Source organism: Glandiceps talaboti, chromosome 8, assembly GCF_964340395.1.
Source record: "Glandiceps talaboti chromosome 8, keGlaTala1.1, whole genome shotgun sequence".
In the NCBI taxonomy this organism is placed as follows: Eukaryota; Metazoa; Hemichordata; class Enteropneusta; family Spengelidae; genus Glandiceps; species Glandiceps talaboti.
The window spans coordinates 15,776,469-15,796,856 of record NC_135556.1 but is presented as its reverse complement, the minus strand read 5'-3'; the positions used below and the strand labels follow the sequence as shown (position 1 = coordinate 15,796,856).

At 37.0% G+C, this 20,388-nt stretch overlaps 3 protein-coding genes across 3 annotated transcripts; 2 read left to right on the top strand and 1 right to left on the bottom strand.

Annotated features, from left to right (window-relative positions):
• Window positions 1-4,418: 4,418 nt before the first annotated feature.
• On the top strand, window positions 4,419-8,044 carry LOC144439255 (monocarboxylate transporter 13-like). Its single transcript, XM_078128530.1, has 4 exons — window positions 4,419-4,686; window positions 5,514-5,657; window positions 6,887-7,750; window positions 7,881-8,044. The coding sequence occupies exons 1-4, from the start codon at window positions 4,419-4,421 to the stop codon at window positions 8,042-8,044; spliced, it is 1,440 nt and encodes a 479-aa protein (XP_077984656.1).
• Window positions 8,045-12,270: 4,226 nt separating this feature from the next.
• LOC144439254 (hyalin-like) lies at window positions 12,271-19,124 on the top strand. Its single transcript, XM_078128529.1, has 7 exons — window positions 12,271-12,373; window positions 13,873-13,995; window positions 14,486-14,731; window positions 15,487-15,732; window positions 16,727-16,972; window positions 17,644-17,889; window positions 19,120-19,124. Exons 1-7 carry the CDS (start codon window positions 12,271-12,273, stop codon window positions 19,122-19,124), a joined length of 1,215 nt encoding a protein of 404 aa, XP_077984655.1.
• Window positions 19,125-19,168: 44 nt separating this feature from the next.
• LOC144439253 (QRFP-like peptide receptor) lies at window positions 19,169-20,113 on the bottom strand. Its single transcript, XM_078128528.1, has one exon. The coding sequence runs from the start codon at window positions 20,111-20,113 to the stop codon at window positions 19,169-19,171; it is 945 nt and encodes a 314-aa protein (XP_077984654.1).
• Window positions 20,114-20,388: the final 275 nt, after the last annotated feature.

Sequence of the window (20,388 nt, the reverse complement as noted above, 5' to 3'; positions counted from 1 at the left end):
AATTGAAATATATATTCATAAGACAGAAATTTCTTCAAATCTGCTGTGCGACTCCTCTCAATGAGTGATTTGCGTTCGACCTCTAGACAATGCGCGATTGTCATGTTTTGAATCTGTTTACAAGTACACGTAAATTAATCGATTACAAAAGTGTTGTATATGATTACAAATACTGTCATAACTCAATGACACAAGTTCCATAGGTTTGCGCCTCCGCGAATCTTACATTGCGTCGAACTCGCCGAAAGTCTAGCCAACTTAAATCTTATTTTGTACTCCTACAAGCCCTACACGGGATGATTTTTCCACTCATATTTGTCTACGTGACAAAATCATGGTGATATTACAATGTAAAAGATCTTGCATTTAAAAATTATAAAATCTTGTCTTTACTCGATTCGGTTTGTAAATTTTGAGCAATTATAGTTTTGTTTTCCAAAATAAGGTAAATTTTGTATTTGATGGAGACGCTGTATTTCTTACAAGTGTTCGTGTCGCTGTGTTCGTTCTGTTTAGTGCCATGTAGCAAACACTACACAAAGTCGAACATATGAATTCTTCGTACAATGGCCTGAACGATGACGCCCCCTCTAGATCTAGGAGGATAAACTCAATAGTTATATATGGCATTGTTAAACCTGATAGCGATCGCTAATAGGCGTATAAAAGACTAGTGAAATTTATCGAAACAAATTGTATCAAACAAATCAGTGACCACAATTACATTTTCACCAAGAGCGTTGATCTGTACGTTGTATAAATGGTAGTTTTATGATAGCCACGGTGACCGTGTCGGTGACAAAACACTGCATTGTCTACATAACCTTCAAATTGTCCACCATCTTAATGGTCAACACTACAATTTTATAAATGTGTATGTGGTCAACTACTTACACTATGGCTCGCATTATAGTAGGGAGTGTTAATGATAGACATGGCATTTAACCATAGAACCTGGAGTTAAGAATTCCACCAAAGTACATGCAATACTCCCCCCCCCCCCAACTAAATTCGTTACATAACTCGAAAATGCCAACCATATTTTACAGAATCTATATTTAGACCTGTGTATTTACACCAATTTGGTTATATATGAACGACGGTTGTTTGAAATATTATCTGTTTTGGTCGACACTGCACTCTGATGACGCCAGGAGCCATGACACGTGTCGTTCAGTTATGATTGGTGAACAGTTACGATTGATGTAGTCTGCTCTAATTTTCATATATGGCAAAGGGCGAATACATTTGTCAAATTCTTGTCCAAATTATTCACATGACAGTAATGTAACTGATGGATAAAGATTAAAAAATGCTCAAAATGCATTTGGGGGAGGATCAAAATGATATTAGTCATTTTAGTGCCCAATATGGTCCCTGAATACTTTATTAACACTATTGAAAATATAAGATTGTCAATTTCCTTGACAACAAGACGGTGAACCCAAAAATCTTCTTTTCTTATTCCTCCAAGATATAAACAAGATTCATAAGACTAAGTTTAGAAAGACTTTGAAGAACTTTGATTTTTGGAGAATTTAATATTGGCCGTCTAAGAGAGTTCTACCTTAACATATTTTGAGACACTCTAACTTCATTGAATAGTGTATTTAATACCACGTCACGTTGCCCCTGACAACGAGTTATGACATGGATGTGAATGTGGGTGTGTATATGAAAGTAAGAGATTAGAATGGAGTTGTATGATAAATATCATCAAGTCATCACCACAAAAAAAACCGCGGTAGTTATATTTGCATTAACTACATTTGTCCATGATTGCGTTGAAATATTCAATTATATATATAGTTCTCTCGTGAAGGAAGGTCGTAGATGTAACCATATTTGTAAGTTAAAACTACCTGCATCTATTCCTGATGAAGGTCCTCTATGGAGGACTAAAACGAAGAATTAAATCTAAATTCAATTTAAAGTGGGAACACGACCTTGTCGTATCGAACTCATAGACTTTCTCACAAGTTCTAGCTACCAGACGCAATATGCAATCTCTGATCTCCGTATGTATTCAGCAAACTCATATTTGTAAATGTGTACTTTCCAAGCGCACTTTGGACATTCATATCACATACCTGTGATACAGAAATCGTTTTGGTTTTCTTATACTCTGTACATGTTTTGTCTCGGTGAAAGAAATGTAGATTTTAAAACATTGATTGCAGACAAAATGACCGAACAGAATTTACAGCAAGGAGGCCGAGGATAAAATATTTAATTAAAAAATGTCATTGCCCACATGTTCCATATCAATAAACATTCCATGAAAACATGCATGCGCATGTGTTGGATCACCTGTGGGTAAACGTATTTGTGTAGCTGTATACACGATAAATCAAGTCAAATTGATTTTTGGGCCCGCACCCAAAAATCAGTGCCCTCATGATGATCTGGATTTCAACCTGTTTCTGTTCTGCGTATGGATAATATCGACCACTGATTAACATATAAATGTCTAATTATTTGTAATTTAAAAATTTTCAGTGAATATCAGGGACGTATAAATATGCTGTGGTCGTCTGATCGAAGCTAAGTGCAGTTTAAACATGGTGCTAGATTCAAAATCAAACTTTGAACTCGTCACTACACTACCTACGGATAATATTGACCACTAATTAATAGATGCAATGTCTGTAACTGACCAATTTGTAGTGAATATAGCTTTGGTCGTTTGATGAACAAAATGTCCCAGTTGCAACTGGTGCAGGTTTTACTACAAACATCCCGACTTCATGATGACTGTACCAGGTTAAACCTAGTTTATGGTATCTTAAGTTTGATTTATTTAATCTACAATTGTAGGTAATTAATCAAGAGAAAATCAACATTGTTGGAAGACGCATTGTGACCGCCACTTGATAACAGCACTGACAGAATTTTAACAGTATAGTTCCTTCGTTACATTCCCGATATAGATGTGACGCCGTCGTGTAAGTGTGGGTGGATTCTCGCACGCCCTTCAACAACCTTCAACGGCTATTAAAGATGAATGCCACATTCCTTACCGCTAAAAAGAACAATAGAAAGGCGTTTTTAAGCTAATGTTTCAGTCCCAGGTTCTCGTATTAGTGCATCTTATAAGTTGAATACTGAGGATTACATATGATCATTTTCTAGTTCTGGACCAACTTTCCCCACTGTTCTTCTTGATAAGTTCTTTTCCCCAGATGTTAATCCAAATCCGAACTTGGACTGTGGGAAAACACGAGCTTACACGGTCACTCTCAATTAAACAAGGCGTCGTAACTGTGACAACAACTATCATCCATTTTCAGACATTCCAAGCCCCCCCCCCCTCCCCGCATATGTTTAAAATGTGTGTCGTCCCTCCACCTCGCCAAATGCGAAATAAGTATAACTGCATTCAACAATGATAATACCGTACAGCGAAAATCATTTTGACACCCTGTGTTTAATATGATTGATGTGAAATCCTAGTGCAAAAGATATAGGTAATACAAACCCTAACAACTTTACAATCATCGATGTTTCGAATCAGAATTCTTTAACGACAGGGGGAAAGGGCAAGATCAGTAAACATGCTAAACGAACACTTGTCAGAGGACAAGTGCTTAAGTGACATTCCATTGTATGATAATACAATCTCAAAAATAAATCAACGATAGAAGTTCTCACTATTTGATCAGGTTTTGTAAACACTTGTGGGGTTTTGTAATACTCAAATCACACAAACTTGTCACCGTATATCACCTCGATGAGACACCGTGTATTGTACTGACTTATAATTTATAACTTTTAATAACCAGACTACGGTGAACTAACATTGGTTTATAACATGTCTGGGAGCATTCTGTCGCCGCGCTGGTCGCATAATTACACGGCGACAGAGTGAAGTAGGTATTTCGTACTAGGTTTCACTTTAGAACGGTGGGCTAGGCTAACGACACTAGAATGTCCAAATTGTCGTCAAAATTGAAAAGGATACGATAAATACTTTTCTCCACAATGATCAAAAATCGTCCCGGCTGAAAATTATGAAATGTGCGCTCCACTTGTACCGAACAACAAATACAACAATTATCATTTACGAGTTACAGCTAACAATAAAACTTGTAATCACAAGTAATCAAATTATTAATACATGCCTTGGTAATGTTATGGGAAGGGACAGATGCATGCTCAGACAGGCTGGATATACATACTGATGGTTATGTTTACCCAGTTTTTACTTCCTTATGCACAATAACACACTTTTTTTTTTTTTTTTTTTTTTTTTTTTACATATTTGTATAGTGTGGTTTTTGCAATTAAAGAGTTACTGTAATAAAAATGGACTGTTCGCGGGGTTTTTTTCAAGTATAAATAATAATAATTTATTCCCAAAAATGAATACCCATTTCTCCACTTTAAGATCAATCCTGATTGGTTACCACCGTAGGAAAATGGAACAGTACAACGAGCTCGAGAGGATGGAAATTCAAACTAGTTCCACATACAGATCTAGACCACGTGCACGTAGCCTTCTGCAGATTATTCGTGGTGGAGGTTGGGGTTTGATGATCGTTCTGTCGGCTGGCACAACCGATGCTCTCATTTCAACATTTGGATATGGGATGAGTCCTCTTTTCCTGGAACTTAGAAGTCAGTTCAAGTCAACAGCAGAGGAAACGTCATGGGTTTTATCATTGCAGTATATATCCTTCGTTTTCGGTAAAACATAGCTATTATATTCTAATACATATTACGCAATTGATATTATATAGTATTTACATCATGAAAATTATAACAAACAAATAAATAAATAAATAAATAAATAAATAAATAAATAAATAAATAAATAAATAAATAAATAAATAAATAAATAAATAAATAAATAAAACAAAAATAAAACAATCAAATTACTCTAGGAAATATCCTAAAGTGACCCTCTAGAAAGATGCACGTTTCACATTAGGAAAAAGGGAATTATTGTCGCCTCAGACATAAAATAGACGTTCAGGATGAACAAGGTATAAATTAAATACCCCTTAGCCCCAGAGAGTAAGCTATTTTGATAACAACATGGAACCGAACGATACTGATTGAAAGAAACCATTCTTACTACCAAACCAGAGAGACTGTAGAGTTTCAAAATACAGGCACTGATAGCTCACACGCACATGAAATGTCACGTTTTATCTCACTGTGAACACAAATAAACAGTTCTGTGTTTGAATATTCCCTGTTCCACAGGACGACATGATGTTGAGTTGTGTTCACAATGAGATAAAATGTATCTAAATACATATCTATTTACTTATTTTTTTAATGTGAGAAGTTAAACAAACATCATGATTTGTAACTGAAACTCTATAGTCACTCTGGTCTGGTAGTAATTTTGATATGCCCTAAGTTCACTATTCGTCAGGCAGGTCACATATCGATAATTAATTGCTTGGTCATCACAATCTCAACTTACAAGTGCAAAATTCTGTTGTAATATTGCGTGTGTTTTAAACTGTTGTGTTATTTTTTCTTTCTTTTGATTTTCATTTTAGCGTTTATTGGCACATTTTTAGCTCGTGCTATTGGAGCTCGTAAAACAGTGATGATATCTGGAGCTGTGGCAGCCATTGGAACATTCGTTAGTTCGTTTGCTACAAGTATATACTTTCTTTATGTAACTCTCGGGCTGGTAACAGGTATGTATCTTTAAAAAAAACACGATGAGTTGATGATTATTCTGTAATTTTGAATAACATAGCATGGAGTCATATCTGAAATGAGAACGATCATAGAAGCAAACAAGTGTTCACCCTCAAAACAGAGGGCAGTCAGTAGGGCAGTCAGTAGGGCAGTTCGTAGGGCACATGCCTTTGCCAACGCTAAGTAGTTTTTTCTAATAAAGAAGTTATACCTTAAAAATGGCGCCCCCAATAGTTGGACCTCGATGGCTAATGTTAGTTATGCAAATTCATGGTACCATATTTCATAACAAATTGCCTTGTTTACTAACATTGGCACAATGGACATCTCCATTCACAATTTTGATTTACGCTACTGACAACTGCAATGGCTTTATTTATGAGCAAGAAGAAACATAAATTTCGGCAGAAGTAATACTTAGGTTGATATAGTAACCATAGATTTTTGGAGATGCTATTGGATTCTTCACTCACAAAAACAGTGGATGCGTTTAATTTTGATAACATTTTGGCGAAAAGACGTGATTTTTTTCTTTGATGTTTTGTTTGCCATGGTAATCTTGTTATACAAATCTTAATGATACCATTGCATTGGATCTGACATCTTGTGTAACTGTGACATAGTTTGACAAAGAGGTCGAATTTCATATTGTCTTCATACATTGTCACCATGACAACAATAAAACTCATTACTGGTTATGCATGTGAACCTGCTATTATGAGTAACGTAGACTCGTTTATACACGTCAGTCACTTGACTCATTCTGACATGTTTATTTTTTGTTGTTAATTTGCCATCATGGTAAACGTGGGTCTCTACCAAAATCCATTGAATTTATTAATGCCAGGCAATCATTCCACAAAGTGTCATCTAAATCGAAAATATTTTGTAATTAACAGGAAACGTTCAACTTTACTTCTTTTTAGTTGCCACTATAGCCATGGATCTCCACCAAAATCTGATTAATTCGTCATTGTTTCATGGACCATTTTTCCACTATGAGTCTATGTTTCATTAAAATCCATCTACATTTACAATTTTTGAGTCATCTTGCTGGCAAAACAGACAGACATACTGGCAGACAGACAGACAGACAGACAGACAGACAGACAGACAGACAGACCCCCACCGTCCACCCCATCCCCATCCCCACCCCCTTGGCTGAGGTACGTGCTTTAACACATAATTAATCGGCTCATGACGTCATGTGCACCTCTTTCAACAGGACTGGGTTTTGCAGGCAGTTACTCACCAGCCCAAGTCACCAATAAGAAGTATTTTCCGAAGGAGAAAGAGTTTGACCTAGTCAACCGAATCGCCATGTTAGTGCCTGGTGTAGCACTTTTTATATTTCCACCAATAACACAAGCCTGTGTTGACCAGTTTGGTTGGCGTGGAGCTTTACTAGTTGAGTCTGCAGTCATCGCCAATCTGTGTGTGTGTGGAGCCCTCTTGAGGCCCGTTAGTAAGAACTTGAGATCAAGGGAAGAAGAAATTGAATTAAGAGAAACAGCGACTAATGTCCCAGAAAGTCGCAGAGAGCAAAAACAGTCGTTGAGTAAACGCTTTTCTGCATTATGCTGCTCACCGATATTTGTCATGTACCTCATTTCTGTACTGTTTGTTGCACTCACCGTCAGTGGAGCGACGATGCATTTACAATCACGGGCAACTGAAGCTCAAGTTGGCACTTTGCAGCAAACTGCATTTCTTGTGTCTATAAGTGGAATATGTAGCTTAGTTGGCAGATTTTTTAGTATTTTCCTCGGGAATTGGTTGAAATTTTCCTGCATCACGACGTATATATTGAGTGTTTTCGTTATTGGCATTGCTTGTTTTATACCCCAACTTGCATATACGTACACAGGCTTTGCTATTTTGAGTGGGCTCCTTGGTTTAGGTTCAGGGATGTGTTTTTCTGTGTTCTTTTCTTGTGCTTCCTATCTGGTTAGCCCTGAGAAACAAACTACTAATCAGCAACTCGACGCTGAAGTTGATCAAGTTGAAGCTAAGGCTGAAGTTGATGATTCTTTCGCTATGGTGATGCTTTTCTTTGGGATTGGTTTGGTCATCGGGGCACCCGTTGCAGGTGAGTAGCATTAACTAGTCAGAGCTTGCATTCTCTGTGTTCAAATCTTTTACAAATGCTGTATTAGTGTAATAGTGCTTCTAAACTGAAGACAATACTTAATTACATGAAATTACACTGTTTTTTACAGGACGAGTTTATGACGCCACCAACAACTATGACTACGCCTATTTCGTATTTGGAGCATTTGGTCTGCTGAGTGGAGTCATCCTCGTTCCGGGATATATTTGGACCAAAGTAAATAAGAAAAGGAAAGGGAAAGAAGACGAGACACAAAATGTTGAAGAAGAATAAACAACGTTGATGGATTAACGCAGATTCTGAATCAAGAAACAGTAGTATTTTTGCTGGCAGATCCAAGCCTTAAATTATTTTATACCAACTTCTAATTCTACAGTACTATCATAAGCTGTATACAGATTTTGGAGATTTGATATATAACAACTCCATTTTTGCTGATTTTTCATTTGTAAGAATCGAATTTCAAGTCTGTTCCTATTCTGAAGGTTTTGTCAACTATAAGTATGCGAAAAAACTATCAAAACGTAGTGCCCTCTGTGTTCATGTTCTCATATTAGTTTTTAGGCTGTCTTTATTTCATTCTGTAGGCCTTCTGTGTTGTTATTTGTTGAATAGTGTTTTCAATGTGTAGTTTCAGTTTATTATACGTAACATATTAACATGAATTTGTCAAAAGAAAATATGAAGAGCTGAGTATATAGGCATAGTATGTGTTAGCGGTTGCATGTATGTGTATGTGTGTATGTATGTATGTATGTATGTATGTATGTATGTATGTATGTATGTATGTGTATGTATGTATGTATGTATGTGTGTGTGTGTGTATGTATGTATGTATGTATGTATGTATGTATGTATGTATGTATGTATATTTATTATGTTAGTGTAAAGATTCCATTCCCTATTCACAATTACTTCGTTTGCATCGTATTTGTACTAGTAGTAGTGATTTGGATTTCAGAGAAAGGTCTGCTGAATTTTGCACGTACTTCCATCAACGTGGTTATCCAGTGTCGGTTACCAATGCGGCTTTACATAAGGTGTCATCTTTGTCTAGGGAAGCTTGTATCAAATGACATGATCAGAAGAGTAACAACAATCGTCCCATATTGGCTCTAACACACCATCCCTTTTCCACTAGAGTTAAGAACATTATATACAAGCATGTTAATATCTTACGTTCTAATAGGGTAACCAATTCGTTATTGGCTAAATGTGAGATCAAAATATTTTCAAAGCTCTGTTTCATTAGAATGCCCAATATAAAGGCTTACACACTAAAAATACTTGTTAGAAACTGAAAAAGCTAGGTAACATGATTATCAAATAGCGCCCCTATGGTGGGAGCATAATAATATTTGTTTTCAAGAATGTACTCCTATATTCTAGAAGAAGAAGAAGAAGAAGAAGAAGAAGAAGAAGAAGAAGAAGAAGAAGAAGAAGAAGAAGAAGAAGAAGAAGAAGAAGAAGAAGAAGAAGAAGAAGAAGAAGAAGAAGAAGAAGAAGAAGATGATGATGATGATGATGATGACAATGATGATGACAATGATGATGACAATGATGTATGCATGCGCACGCACGCACACTCACACACACACACACACACACAGATATATAATTTTGTTAAAGTGCATTATAGAAAACATAGACAAATCATATAGCGTATTCACACTGACCAATTGTAGCATTTGTCCTTCAACAGTACTTATGTACTTATAACAACAGTCTTGTCTGTTGGTGATAACGACTTTGTAGATATCACGTGACTCGCTTTATTTCATCAACCACCATGGTTGGAATTCCTTGTTGGTCTGAGTACAAGATTTCCGGCCTCTTCTCATATTACTGTTCTTATTTCCATCAACTGCCTTGTCAGCAGTGCCACCAACCTCAGCCCTTGTAGAACTTTGCCTTACAGTCACGCCCTCAGTGACGGGTTTGATAAATGATGGGAATTCACAGGCTTTGAAGTAAAGGAAAAAACAATGTTATTATTTATGATTATTTACAGATTCGTTCAAAATCGACCAAGATATAGTTATAGAAGTTCATTAAGATTCAATATTTTCCAGTACATTACACAACCAGCCTCGATCGATGATAAACGGCTTCTATCGCACCGCTACCACCATATCAATAATCTGGTTGTTTCCCACTACTAACACCAAATTGAATATACGTGAGGGTCATGCACGTGCTTGGATCTAATACTTGGCGGAGATAGAGCTGAAGGCTATACCCCAAAGACTAAACGGGTGCTCTACTGATATTACCTTGACTAAGACCATCATTCCCGCTCCACCACATCTAACCTCACCTTCATTACACCGACCCAACGGTTTTAATGATGATCATCACAGGTGTCTTTGAAATATCACGAACGCCCTATTACATGTAACATCCATTAGTTCTATTCGACCTTACAAATTCATAAAATACTTAAATTACTCGCATAACCGTTATTAGCCAGCTTCGATGTCGATGGTGGGTGTAACTTCACTTTGTACAAATTACACGTACGGGAAAACTGAAATATCACACTGTTCCCGAATCACTTTTATATTTCACGCACGGTTCTATTACCGTGATTTGAATATTGCCATGGACACACAATAAATATACAATTAATTTACTATTCCTATGGCCAAATCATTTATCGCATTCAAGTAATGATCAAGTGATAATGTTTGTAACTGAACTTAAGAAATCTATACTGGTTAACAGTCACAAAGGTGATTCAATCAATGAACGGGTCGCATAACAACAACAGAACACACACTACTGTAGCATTGTTGCCTAAAGTCTACAATACCGTATTCAGGCAAAGTTTGTTTCCCGCCTTAGTTACTCCGAGATCTTGAAGAAAATGTCTTTTGTGTGTTCCGTGCTCTAACCCCCTTTTCTAGTGTACAAAGAATGCACAAATGAGAAACTGTAATAAAGGCTGCAGTTTTTTGGGAGTCGCCTTCGCAACTGTGACGCGTCCCCGTGAACGCTTTTGTATCAATGTTTACAGAACTTTCACATTACCGATTCTTTCTAATTTCATTAATTTGTCTAATACGATAGGTCGGTAAACAAATAAACAACAGGGTACATATTTCTTTATTTTCAAGTTTTTAAAAGACCTTCATAAATTCAATGATGGAATGCCTAGTGTCATTGCAATGAAAACAACGTTAAACAAACATATCAAGAAAGAATCTCCCTGTAACCATGATATCCATGTGTGCGTACATCGACCAAACTTGAGTTTCACAAACTTACGTTTTCACCAAGAACTCTAACACTTGTATCTAGCCAGTGAGGCTAAAAAGTCGCAATATAGTGCCGTAACATCGGACAATTACTTTGTTTGGATATTAGGCGAGGAATACTCAATGCTTTCGCGACGGAAAATAGTTTTACGTTGGTATTTGTGTGGTATCGATGATTAGCGGTCAACAAGATCTAGAGATCAACCGACCAGACTAGCAGTGATCGATTTGTGACATTACATGGTACAAACGAAGCAGTGGTCATTTTCCAAATTTGACTTTTATATTTATTCAAGTACTTATTCATCACTTCAATTTCTCCACAAATCGAAATATACTAAGACACGGACATCGTTTACTGTCTATTCCTAGGCCTTGAGGCAAAGAAAAAACCCTGTTTTACACTTAAAGCAAATCTATCTGTCAGTATGTTCTGTAGGAACGAAGTGATATCACTATTTTTCTTTAGTTTGTGGATTAATTTCGATTGCTTACTGGGTGCATTAAATCCATCAGGGTAAGTTTACTTTTCCATTATGTTGTCTTGACAACGAGTTAATGTTGTATATCTCTTGTGTATGAGATTATTTGCGTACATATGTATAAGTAAAAACACCAAGTTTAATCATCCTGATTTTTATATGCTAAATGTGGGTTCTAGCAGGATATTTTTACATCATTCACAACTTTGGAAGTTTATTGTCAACCGTTACGGTAACAGTTATCTACATAGTTCACAACTTTGCAAGTTCCGACAACCTTTACGGTAACAGTTAACAACAGCAAGTGAAAATAACGGTGATTCCTTCTCTCGTTGCGGGATCTGTCATTTTCCTCACGGTCACAGTTCGTATTATTTTCTGAATCTCTCTGCCAAATCGCAGAAGTATTTTAGATTTCAATGTTAGAGGTAACCGCCGGTCATGAGTGCATTGCGTCAGTCACTTAATAGTTTCTTGAGTTGCCCTTGGGAGGTAATAACGGGAGGGCGAGACAATTTTCCCGCCAGAATAAATACTGATAACAAGAGGACGACACAATTTTCCCGCTCAAATTATTTGAACACGTTTTGCCATGATTTTTTGGCCACTATAGTTTAATTGTCAAAGGACTGATAATTATTTACAAAAAAATTCAAAACTGTAGTTTAAAATGAAAGCAATCACTAAATTATGTATAAAAGTGTTGCCTTGGAAGTCTTTGGAATATTTTTTGGCTATTAAATACTTAAAGACATCAACCATGATTTCAAAATACAGGACGAATGTGTGTGATGCTGGTGGAGGGTTATACGAATGTTGTACTGGATGGGACGAAACTCCAGGCGGAGACGACTGTACGCTTGGTAAGTATAGAAGGCCATTTTGAAGTACCAGAGAATCATAGGTATAATGAAAGTTTAAAAATGACAAGGGGACCTTTCATTAATTTTGTTCTTGAGTGGACGGAACGTTTTAAACAACCGCTTACGACAATACACAGTTACAGGACTAACTGCTAACATAAATAATACTGAATTAACCTACAAGTCCTTCGGGCGGATAAACATTATACATATAGCAGTGTTTGAACTCGTAGTCACGGCATCTTCAAAACTAGCAACACAGAGCACTTAGTCTCATTCTTTCAAATGAACGTGAAATGCAAAGTGTTATTGTAAACTTTTAAATTACCCTTCATTATCGTATTGGGGCACAATGCTTTACGATCAAAGTTATAAAAATGTTTGGGTCGTCATAGTCCCTTCACATCTAACGCACATATACTGACCATTGGTGGCCCTGGTATGGAACCTGTCGACAACCCGGAACGAAGAAAAGTAAGGTCCCCATTCACAGTGAACAACAGTTTATCGTGTCGGACAGTCATATCAATATGTCAGATGTGCAATCTATGCTGTGTAAATAAGGGAAGTTATGACGTTTGGTTTTCATGACATGCAATGTACCTATCGATGGAGGAATACAAAATACGAGACAAAAACAGAGAACATGCTAAGGGCAACGATTAACAACGTTCGTTATATATCATAGTGGTGGTTCTACTGTACGTATGTTTCATGTACAAAATAACAAGCTTGGTTGGCTAGCTAATAGCAGACTGAGTGCTCAAATAACTTTAAAGGGACACAGACAGGTTAAACCTCCAGTGAACTTCATTCAACTTTTACATAAGAAAATAAATTTTCTCATTTTGTATTTCTCATTTTTTTTTGTTATTTTTTTTATTAGAGTGATTCGATGATAAGAAGTAATATTTTAGAGCATGACAATCAGTTATGGTGTTAAATATTTGTCCTGTTTTCGTTTAATCAGCTGTTAATATTTACTTTGAAAAAATCAACAAATTGCTAACTGTAAGATGCAGTCGTTGGTGGCGCTTTACTTATGAAAAAATGAAGGGCAAAGACAGATCATAGGCCGTTATACGGTTTACGAAATGATGACATTATTGAGCCACGGGTGACAGTGAACTCTGTTGGCAGAAGCTAACTGCTAGCAACAACAATGATTAATTTAGATTGCAAAAATGATGAATTGACTTTTGGTATTTGATGCCCAATACCCACAATGCATAGTGCGCTTGTCAACTGAGTCGCAGTGCATGTGACAAACTACACAATACAATGTACAAATACGAAAACTCACGTCATAATTTTCGCCTTCGAAATTCATTTTTGTTGTTTGGTTGCAGTTAATAGTTTCTGACATCAAAACCCACCGTTGCCTAAGATTGAACCTTCTCAACTGTGTGATTCAAAGTTATTTCAGGTTATCCAAAACCAAACAGTTGTAAAGTTATTTTCTTTAAGAGTTCAAGATATTATTTTTTTTGCATTCGCAGACATTGATGAATGTAGCCTCTACACATCAGGGTGTGTCCAAGTGTGTACCAACAACCCGGGAAGTTTTACATGTTCTTCAGTGTGTGGTACAGGATACATGGAATTCTCATCCATTTGTTTTGGTAAGTTGTCTTAAAGTAAGTCTTTTCTCAGAACATATTTGAATGTCCAGCACCCTGAATCATTTATTTGTGAATACTTTGTACAATTTCCGTCTGTACTATACGTGGTACATGTGATATATAAGTTTCTGTACTTTCATCAAATCAAGTCAAGTTTTTGACTCGGAGAGAAGGCCTTAACTGTCACATATATTGCCACCATATCGCTTTTTGTTTTCTTCTGGAAATCGAGTGACTACACTTAACTAGTTCGTTTGAAATATTATCCATTGTATTGTTTTGCTAGTTTGGGAAAACGGAATGCAATTCAATTCAATGTTAATATTCAGGTTCAAAATTGCAGTGTCGATGTTGTTGTATTCATTGTACTTGACAAGTGTTCTGTATAGGGCTACACAATATAAATCACCACGGCAACGACAACTTAACAACAGAACCAAAGAAAAGAACAAGCCCCAAATATTCGCTCTTTTTCATTCGAATTTTACAGACGTAGAAGTTCCTGTGATCAGCCCAAACTGCCCCACGGATATAGACACAGTAAACGACCCAGGTCTGCCGTATGGTACTGTAACGTACACCCCTCCAAGTGCCACCGATAATTCGGGTTATGTATTCGAGTCAAGTTCTCATAACTCGGGGGACACTTTCACTATTGGTTCGACAACCGTAAGCTACGCGTTTTTGGACAACGATGGTTTGGCGTCGAACTGTGACTTTGCAATAACAGTTTGGGGTAAGTGATCTTTCGACTATATTAAAGTGTATCATGGGAGAGGAGCCTCATAGAACTCGAAACCAACGCATCAAACCGCATTTTACGAAAAAAAGGAGATCATTCTGTCTCAAACCAAAGTCTAATGTCTTTGTATTTATATTGGTTGTGCTTTGTAGGACCCTGCTTAACATGAATTGCAAAAAAATGGTTACAATTACCTTATAAGATTACTCATAGCATATATGAGTGTACTGAGCAACTTTTAATCGGGGAGGGGGGACCCAGGGTTAATATTTAAACTAACGTTGATGAGAAAACCGTAAAATGTATACTATTTCTCAAATCTGAGGTCAGGAAAAAGGACTGCTTCCACGTACACCTGCTCCATTTTGCCGTGTGTTGCCCCCCCCCCCCCTCCCAACTCACGATGTGGCCGCCATGGCGATCTAGTCGCCGCCGTGTCCCTTATTCAAATTCGTGAATGTTTTGATTTAGTGCAAACTTAACTGAACAAAAATGCTTCGCTTAAAAGAACGGCTTACTGAGTTACGGTTTATATTGTATTAATGTTATATGTAATACAGAGTATGTTTGTACACCAAAAGGAGATTTTGGGATGTTCATGACATTTTACTACTCTAGGGAGATGTTCTTCATCAAGACTTGTACTAAGTTGTACTATACTATTACAACATTATTTGTTTCTTATTGAAACTTGAACAGTTAATGACTATTATAAGAAATTCACACGTTATTCTGACTGATTTTCTCAGATATCGAAGCACCAGTGATTGGTACACCTTGTCCAAGTGATATAATGACAGTGACAGACGCAGGGGTAGCTTATGCTACACAGACCTACACACCTCCTGATGCAACGGATAATTCTGGCACCGTGTACACAACCAGTACTCATAATTCGGGAGATACTTTTAATATTGGGACTACAACAGTGACGTACACCTTTACCGATGATAGCGGAATGTTTGCAGACTGTAGTTTTGACGTTAACGTCTTTGGTAAGGAATTCTACTTATTTGATTAATTTACACTCGACTGGACGTAACAATACACTACACTACAATAATACATTACAATACTACACTACACTGTAACGTTAACGCACAACTGCATTATACCGCATTGCACTACACTACACTACACTACACTACATGCATTGCGCTGTATACATTGCACTGCACTGCATGGCATAGCACCGCACTAAACTACAACACTGCACTACCCATTACTACATTATACACTACACTACACTGCACTACACTGCACTGCACTGCACTACACTACACTACACTACACTGCACTACACTACACTGCACTGCACTGCACTACACTACACTACACTACACTACACTACACTACACTACACTACACTACACTACACTACATGCACTGCTGCAGTAGATGACACTACTCTATAGCTACTCAAAGCAAGATTACATCACATCACCACGACGCGCTATACTAAACGCCACTACATTCCAAATACAGTTGTATGATGTAAAAGTACTCTTGTCTCAACATAGCAGCCATGAGAGAAAACATTAATCAACTATGAAAAGAAAAATATATTTAAAAGAGGACTACTATATGTCCCACGTGATAAGTGAAAAGTGTCAAACAGGACTTGAATAGTTTTTATATCCAAAGCGATATAAAAACTATGTGTTTCTTGATTGGATACCATACATTGACGCTCTCTTCAAACAACCCTAGTTGTGTCATTTGTATAGTTCAAGTTTATGGCTCACCTATAAGAAAAAAAAACTACTTGTACCGTATTCCATGCAAGTGCATTCAAATTGCGGCCAATGGGATCAGTGGACGTGGAACATTTCTAGGAGACGAATGCACTAATTGTAATGCTTGCAAGTGACTATAAACATACTGTGGAAATCTACGAATGTTACAAAATTATTTTCGCGCATTTACTTCTTACAATTTGAAAAATAACAATATCCCCAACCCATATAATTTGTTTCGTTTTATTTCCAGATATCGAAGCACCAGTGATTGGTACACCTTGTCCAAGTGATATAATGACAGTGACAGACGCAGGGGTAGCTTATGCTACACAGACCTACACACCTCCTGATGCAACGGATAATTCTGGCACCGTGTACACAACCAGTACTCATAATTCGGGAGATACTTTTAATATTGGGACTACAACAGTGACGTACACCTTTACCGATGATAGTGGAATATTTGCAGACTGTAGTTTTGACGTTAACGTCTTTGGTAAGGAATTCTACTAACTTGATTAATTTACACTAGAATACACTACAGTACACTAATCTGCATTGCACTGTTCTGTGCTGAGTTGCATTACACTGCACTGAAGTACACCACACTACACTATACTACACTGCACTGCGCCGTTGTGTTGTGTTGCATTACACTGCACTGCATTACGTACACTGCACTACACAACGCTTCAGATCACTCGTAACAGTAGTCCGAGATTATACTACCCTACACTGTACTGTACTGTACAGCACTACACTACACTGCACTGCACTGCACTGCACTGCACTACACTACACTACACTACACTACACTACACTACACTACACTACACTACACTACACTAGCTACAATGCACTAGTATTACACTGCGTTGCACTCAACCCTACAATATCACACCACATCACACCACACCACACTGCACTGTACAACACTACACCATGTTGCAGAGAGTGGGATTGGATTATTAGCAACAATTTCCGGATGATGTAATTTGTAAACTACGGTCGTACACGTACACTTGGATAACATCAAAATTCTTTGTATTGTTCTTTTTACGCCTAAAAACACACCACACGCTCATCTTTACGTTTTGTTGAACTTTGAAGAGTTTAGAGATTCGTCGAAAAGTTTCGTTAAACCGATAATTTTCCATAACTTTCCAGACTCCGAAGCACCAGTAATTGGTACATCTTGTCCAAGTGATATAATGACAGTGACAGACGCAGGGGTAGCTTATGCTACACAGACCTACACACCTCCTGATGCAACGGATAATTCTGGCACCGTGTACACAACCAGTACTCATAATTCGGGAGATACTTTTAATATTGGGACTACAACAGTGACGTACACCTTTACCGATGATAGCGGAATGTTTGCAGACTGTAGTTTTGACGTTAACGTCTTTGGTAAGGAAACTCAACTTTTGTGTTTGTGTTTGTGTTTGTGTTTGTGTTTGTGTTTGTTTGTGTTTGTTTGTTTGTTTGTTTGTTTATTTGTTTGTTTGTTTGTTTAGTTTGTTTTGCTGTTGTTTGTTAGTCTATATGTGTGTGTATGTGTCTGCGTTTGTGGCTGTCTGTCTGTCTGTCTGTCTGTCTGTCTGTCTGTCTCTAACTGACGGTCGGTCGGTTGGATCGACTGAAATAATAAAAGGTGTTATTTTAACCACTATCACTGAGTTGTCTATCATGGACGGCATTTTGTATAATATTATGTTGAATTTCGAAAAATGAGAGATAAGCTTGCCAGATGACCAGTTTGTAGTTTTATGAAATGTGTTCCTTTCCCACATCACCTTGCGGGGTTTTTTTTATGTCACGGTGTCTTTAATTTGTTGTCAATCTTTAATTGACAACTTAATGTAAAGGAATATATATATATATATATATATATATATATATATATATATATATATATATATATATATATATATATCTGTGTATATATATCTGTGTGTGTGCGTGTGTGTGCGCGCGCATACCTAGGGAGCTAAATTTAGACAAACTGAGGATAGATTGGTTTAATTGGTTTATTGTGATAACATGACATGACATCACAGAAAGACAAATCCTCTATTAAATTCAAAAAGTTTCAAACGTATCATGTTTTTAAAATTTACACCCATTTCAATGTAACAAAAAGTAAAAAAAAAAAACTTATTATCTTAAATCGTTATGACATGTTTGTTTTGAGTAATTATAGTCTAAAATTATCTTGCAATCTATATTATATATATATATATATATATATATATATATATATATAATATATATATAAACTCAGTATATGTAATATGTCTATACGTACTGGAGTAAACAGTGTTCGATATATATGCATGTAGAGCGGTATAAATAACACAGTATCAAGTAAGATACACATGAGCCGTTACACGGGGTTTCGTGTATCACTGCGTAACGGCTCCTGTGTATATATAACACCCAACCTGTCTTGAAATATCCCGGTATGTAAATAAGCAAATATAAATGTTTTTTCTCTCTCTTTAGAAGATAATGCAGTTTGTACATTTCTTGAACAAAATGAAACACAAATACATGTATGTTTTAAAGATAAGTTACGTAGATGGTGAAGAATCACAGTTTCAGTAAATTACACATCTTAAACATCGTGCTGTTTTGCAGTGTGACACGGGACTCAATATAAATCTACATTTCAAGCAAGTTGTGCTTACTATCCAGGGTGAACTAAATTACGTTTCATCCGGACAAGTTGAATAAAAGCGCGACGAAAATCCTTCCTCAGAATGGTATAAATGAGAGGATTGGTGGCACTCGCCAAATAATAAGTCAATGACGACACACTACATACAAAACGTGTATCAGGGTCCATTAAGGGTTTATACTGCAATATTTTAAATATCTTGGTGACGCAGAAAGGTGTCATACAAAGGAAGAAGACCACAGAAATAACCAAGATACTGACAATAGTACGAACTTCTCTCTTCCGTTTAAATTGATTGGAGATAAAAGACTTGCTTTTCCATACATGGTAACATATGCGAGAGTAGGCAAACACTAATATCATACCAGGAATAAAGAAGCATATCACAAATGCACATATAACGTACGTTATTGGTCCACTGTTCCCCGCTGACCAATCCAAGGCGCATGTGAATTCTCTAGAGTTATACAAAACCCAAGAACCTATGATTGGGATAGTTCCAATCACTATACCCTGTATCCAAGTGTAGGCAATCATGGTGTGAGCTACTCGGAATGTCATCAACGTATTGTACCGGAGTGGATAGGTGACAGCAATGTAGCGATCAATGCTGATCATTGTCATTGTTAACATGGAGACGGTAATAAAAGAATAGTTGAACGCACATTGTAACCCACACAACACTGGTCCGAACTTCCAGTCGTCCAGGATTATTGAAATTAAACTATACGGGATGACCAGTACACTGCTTAGTAAATCTGTGGCAGCCAAATTGATAATCAACCGATTTGAAACATCGCACCGTAGTTTGGAGCAATTTGATAGGGCAATGATAACAATAATGTTGCCAATCAATGCTGAGGCAAATATCAGGAATAAAAATATAGCTTCCAGTGATTTCTCAAGCGCCGATCGAAGCATAAGAATCTGGCCGGTGTTATTCAGCCCCGTCATATTTACTTCAAATTCGGGGTCGTTCGTTATAGAGTCATTCATATTTGATCACTCAAGTTAGACTGGGCTAGGAAAAAAACACATTAAGTACTCAAAAGTTCTTGCCTTCTAGCATGCCCATTTTCATTCATTCCCGGGTATTGTTCACGAGTTGACTCACGTCTCACCCAATCCAGTTTACGTCAAACGCACAGAAACAACCTCAAGCACCACAGTTGTTGGAGGTCAATGTTTTCTTCCGTAGTTGACACCCTAGATAGTTGATGATGTTGGGG

Excerpts from the sequence above, each read along its gene's own strand:
- LOC144439253 (XM_078128528.1), bottom strand. The coding sequence starts at position 20,113 with ATGACGGGGCTGAATAACACCGGCCAGATTCTTATGCTTCGATCGGCG.
- LOC144439255 (XM_078128530.1), top strand. The coding sequence starts at position 4,419 with ATGGAACAGTACAACGAGCTCGAGAGGATGGAAATTCAAACTAGTTCC. Across the intron at positions 5,658-6,886 it reads AACTCTCGGGCTGGTAACAG|GACTGGGTTTTGCAGGCAGT; the intron begins GTATGTATCTTT and ends CTCTTTCAACAG. Across the intron at positions 7,751-7,880 it reads CATCGGGGCACCCGTTGCAG|GACGAGTTTATGACGCCACC; the intron begins GTGAGTAGCATT and ends TGTTTTTTACAG.
- LOC144439254 (XM_078128529.1), top strand. The coding sequence starts at position 12,271 with ATGATTTCAAAATACAGGACGAATGTGTGTGATGCTGGTGGAGGGTTA. Across the intron at positions 13,996-14,485 it reads ATTCTCATCCATTTGTTTTG|ACGTAGAAGTTCCTGTGATC; the intron begins GTAAGTTGTCTT and ends CGAATTTTACAG. Across the intron at positions 16,973-17,643 it reads TTTTGACGTTAACGTCTTTG|ACTCCGAAGCACCAGTAATT; the intron begins GTAAGGAATTCT and ends ATAACTTTCCAG.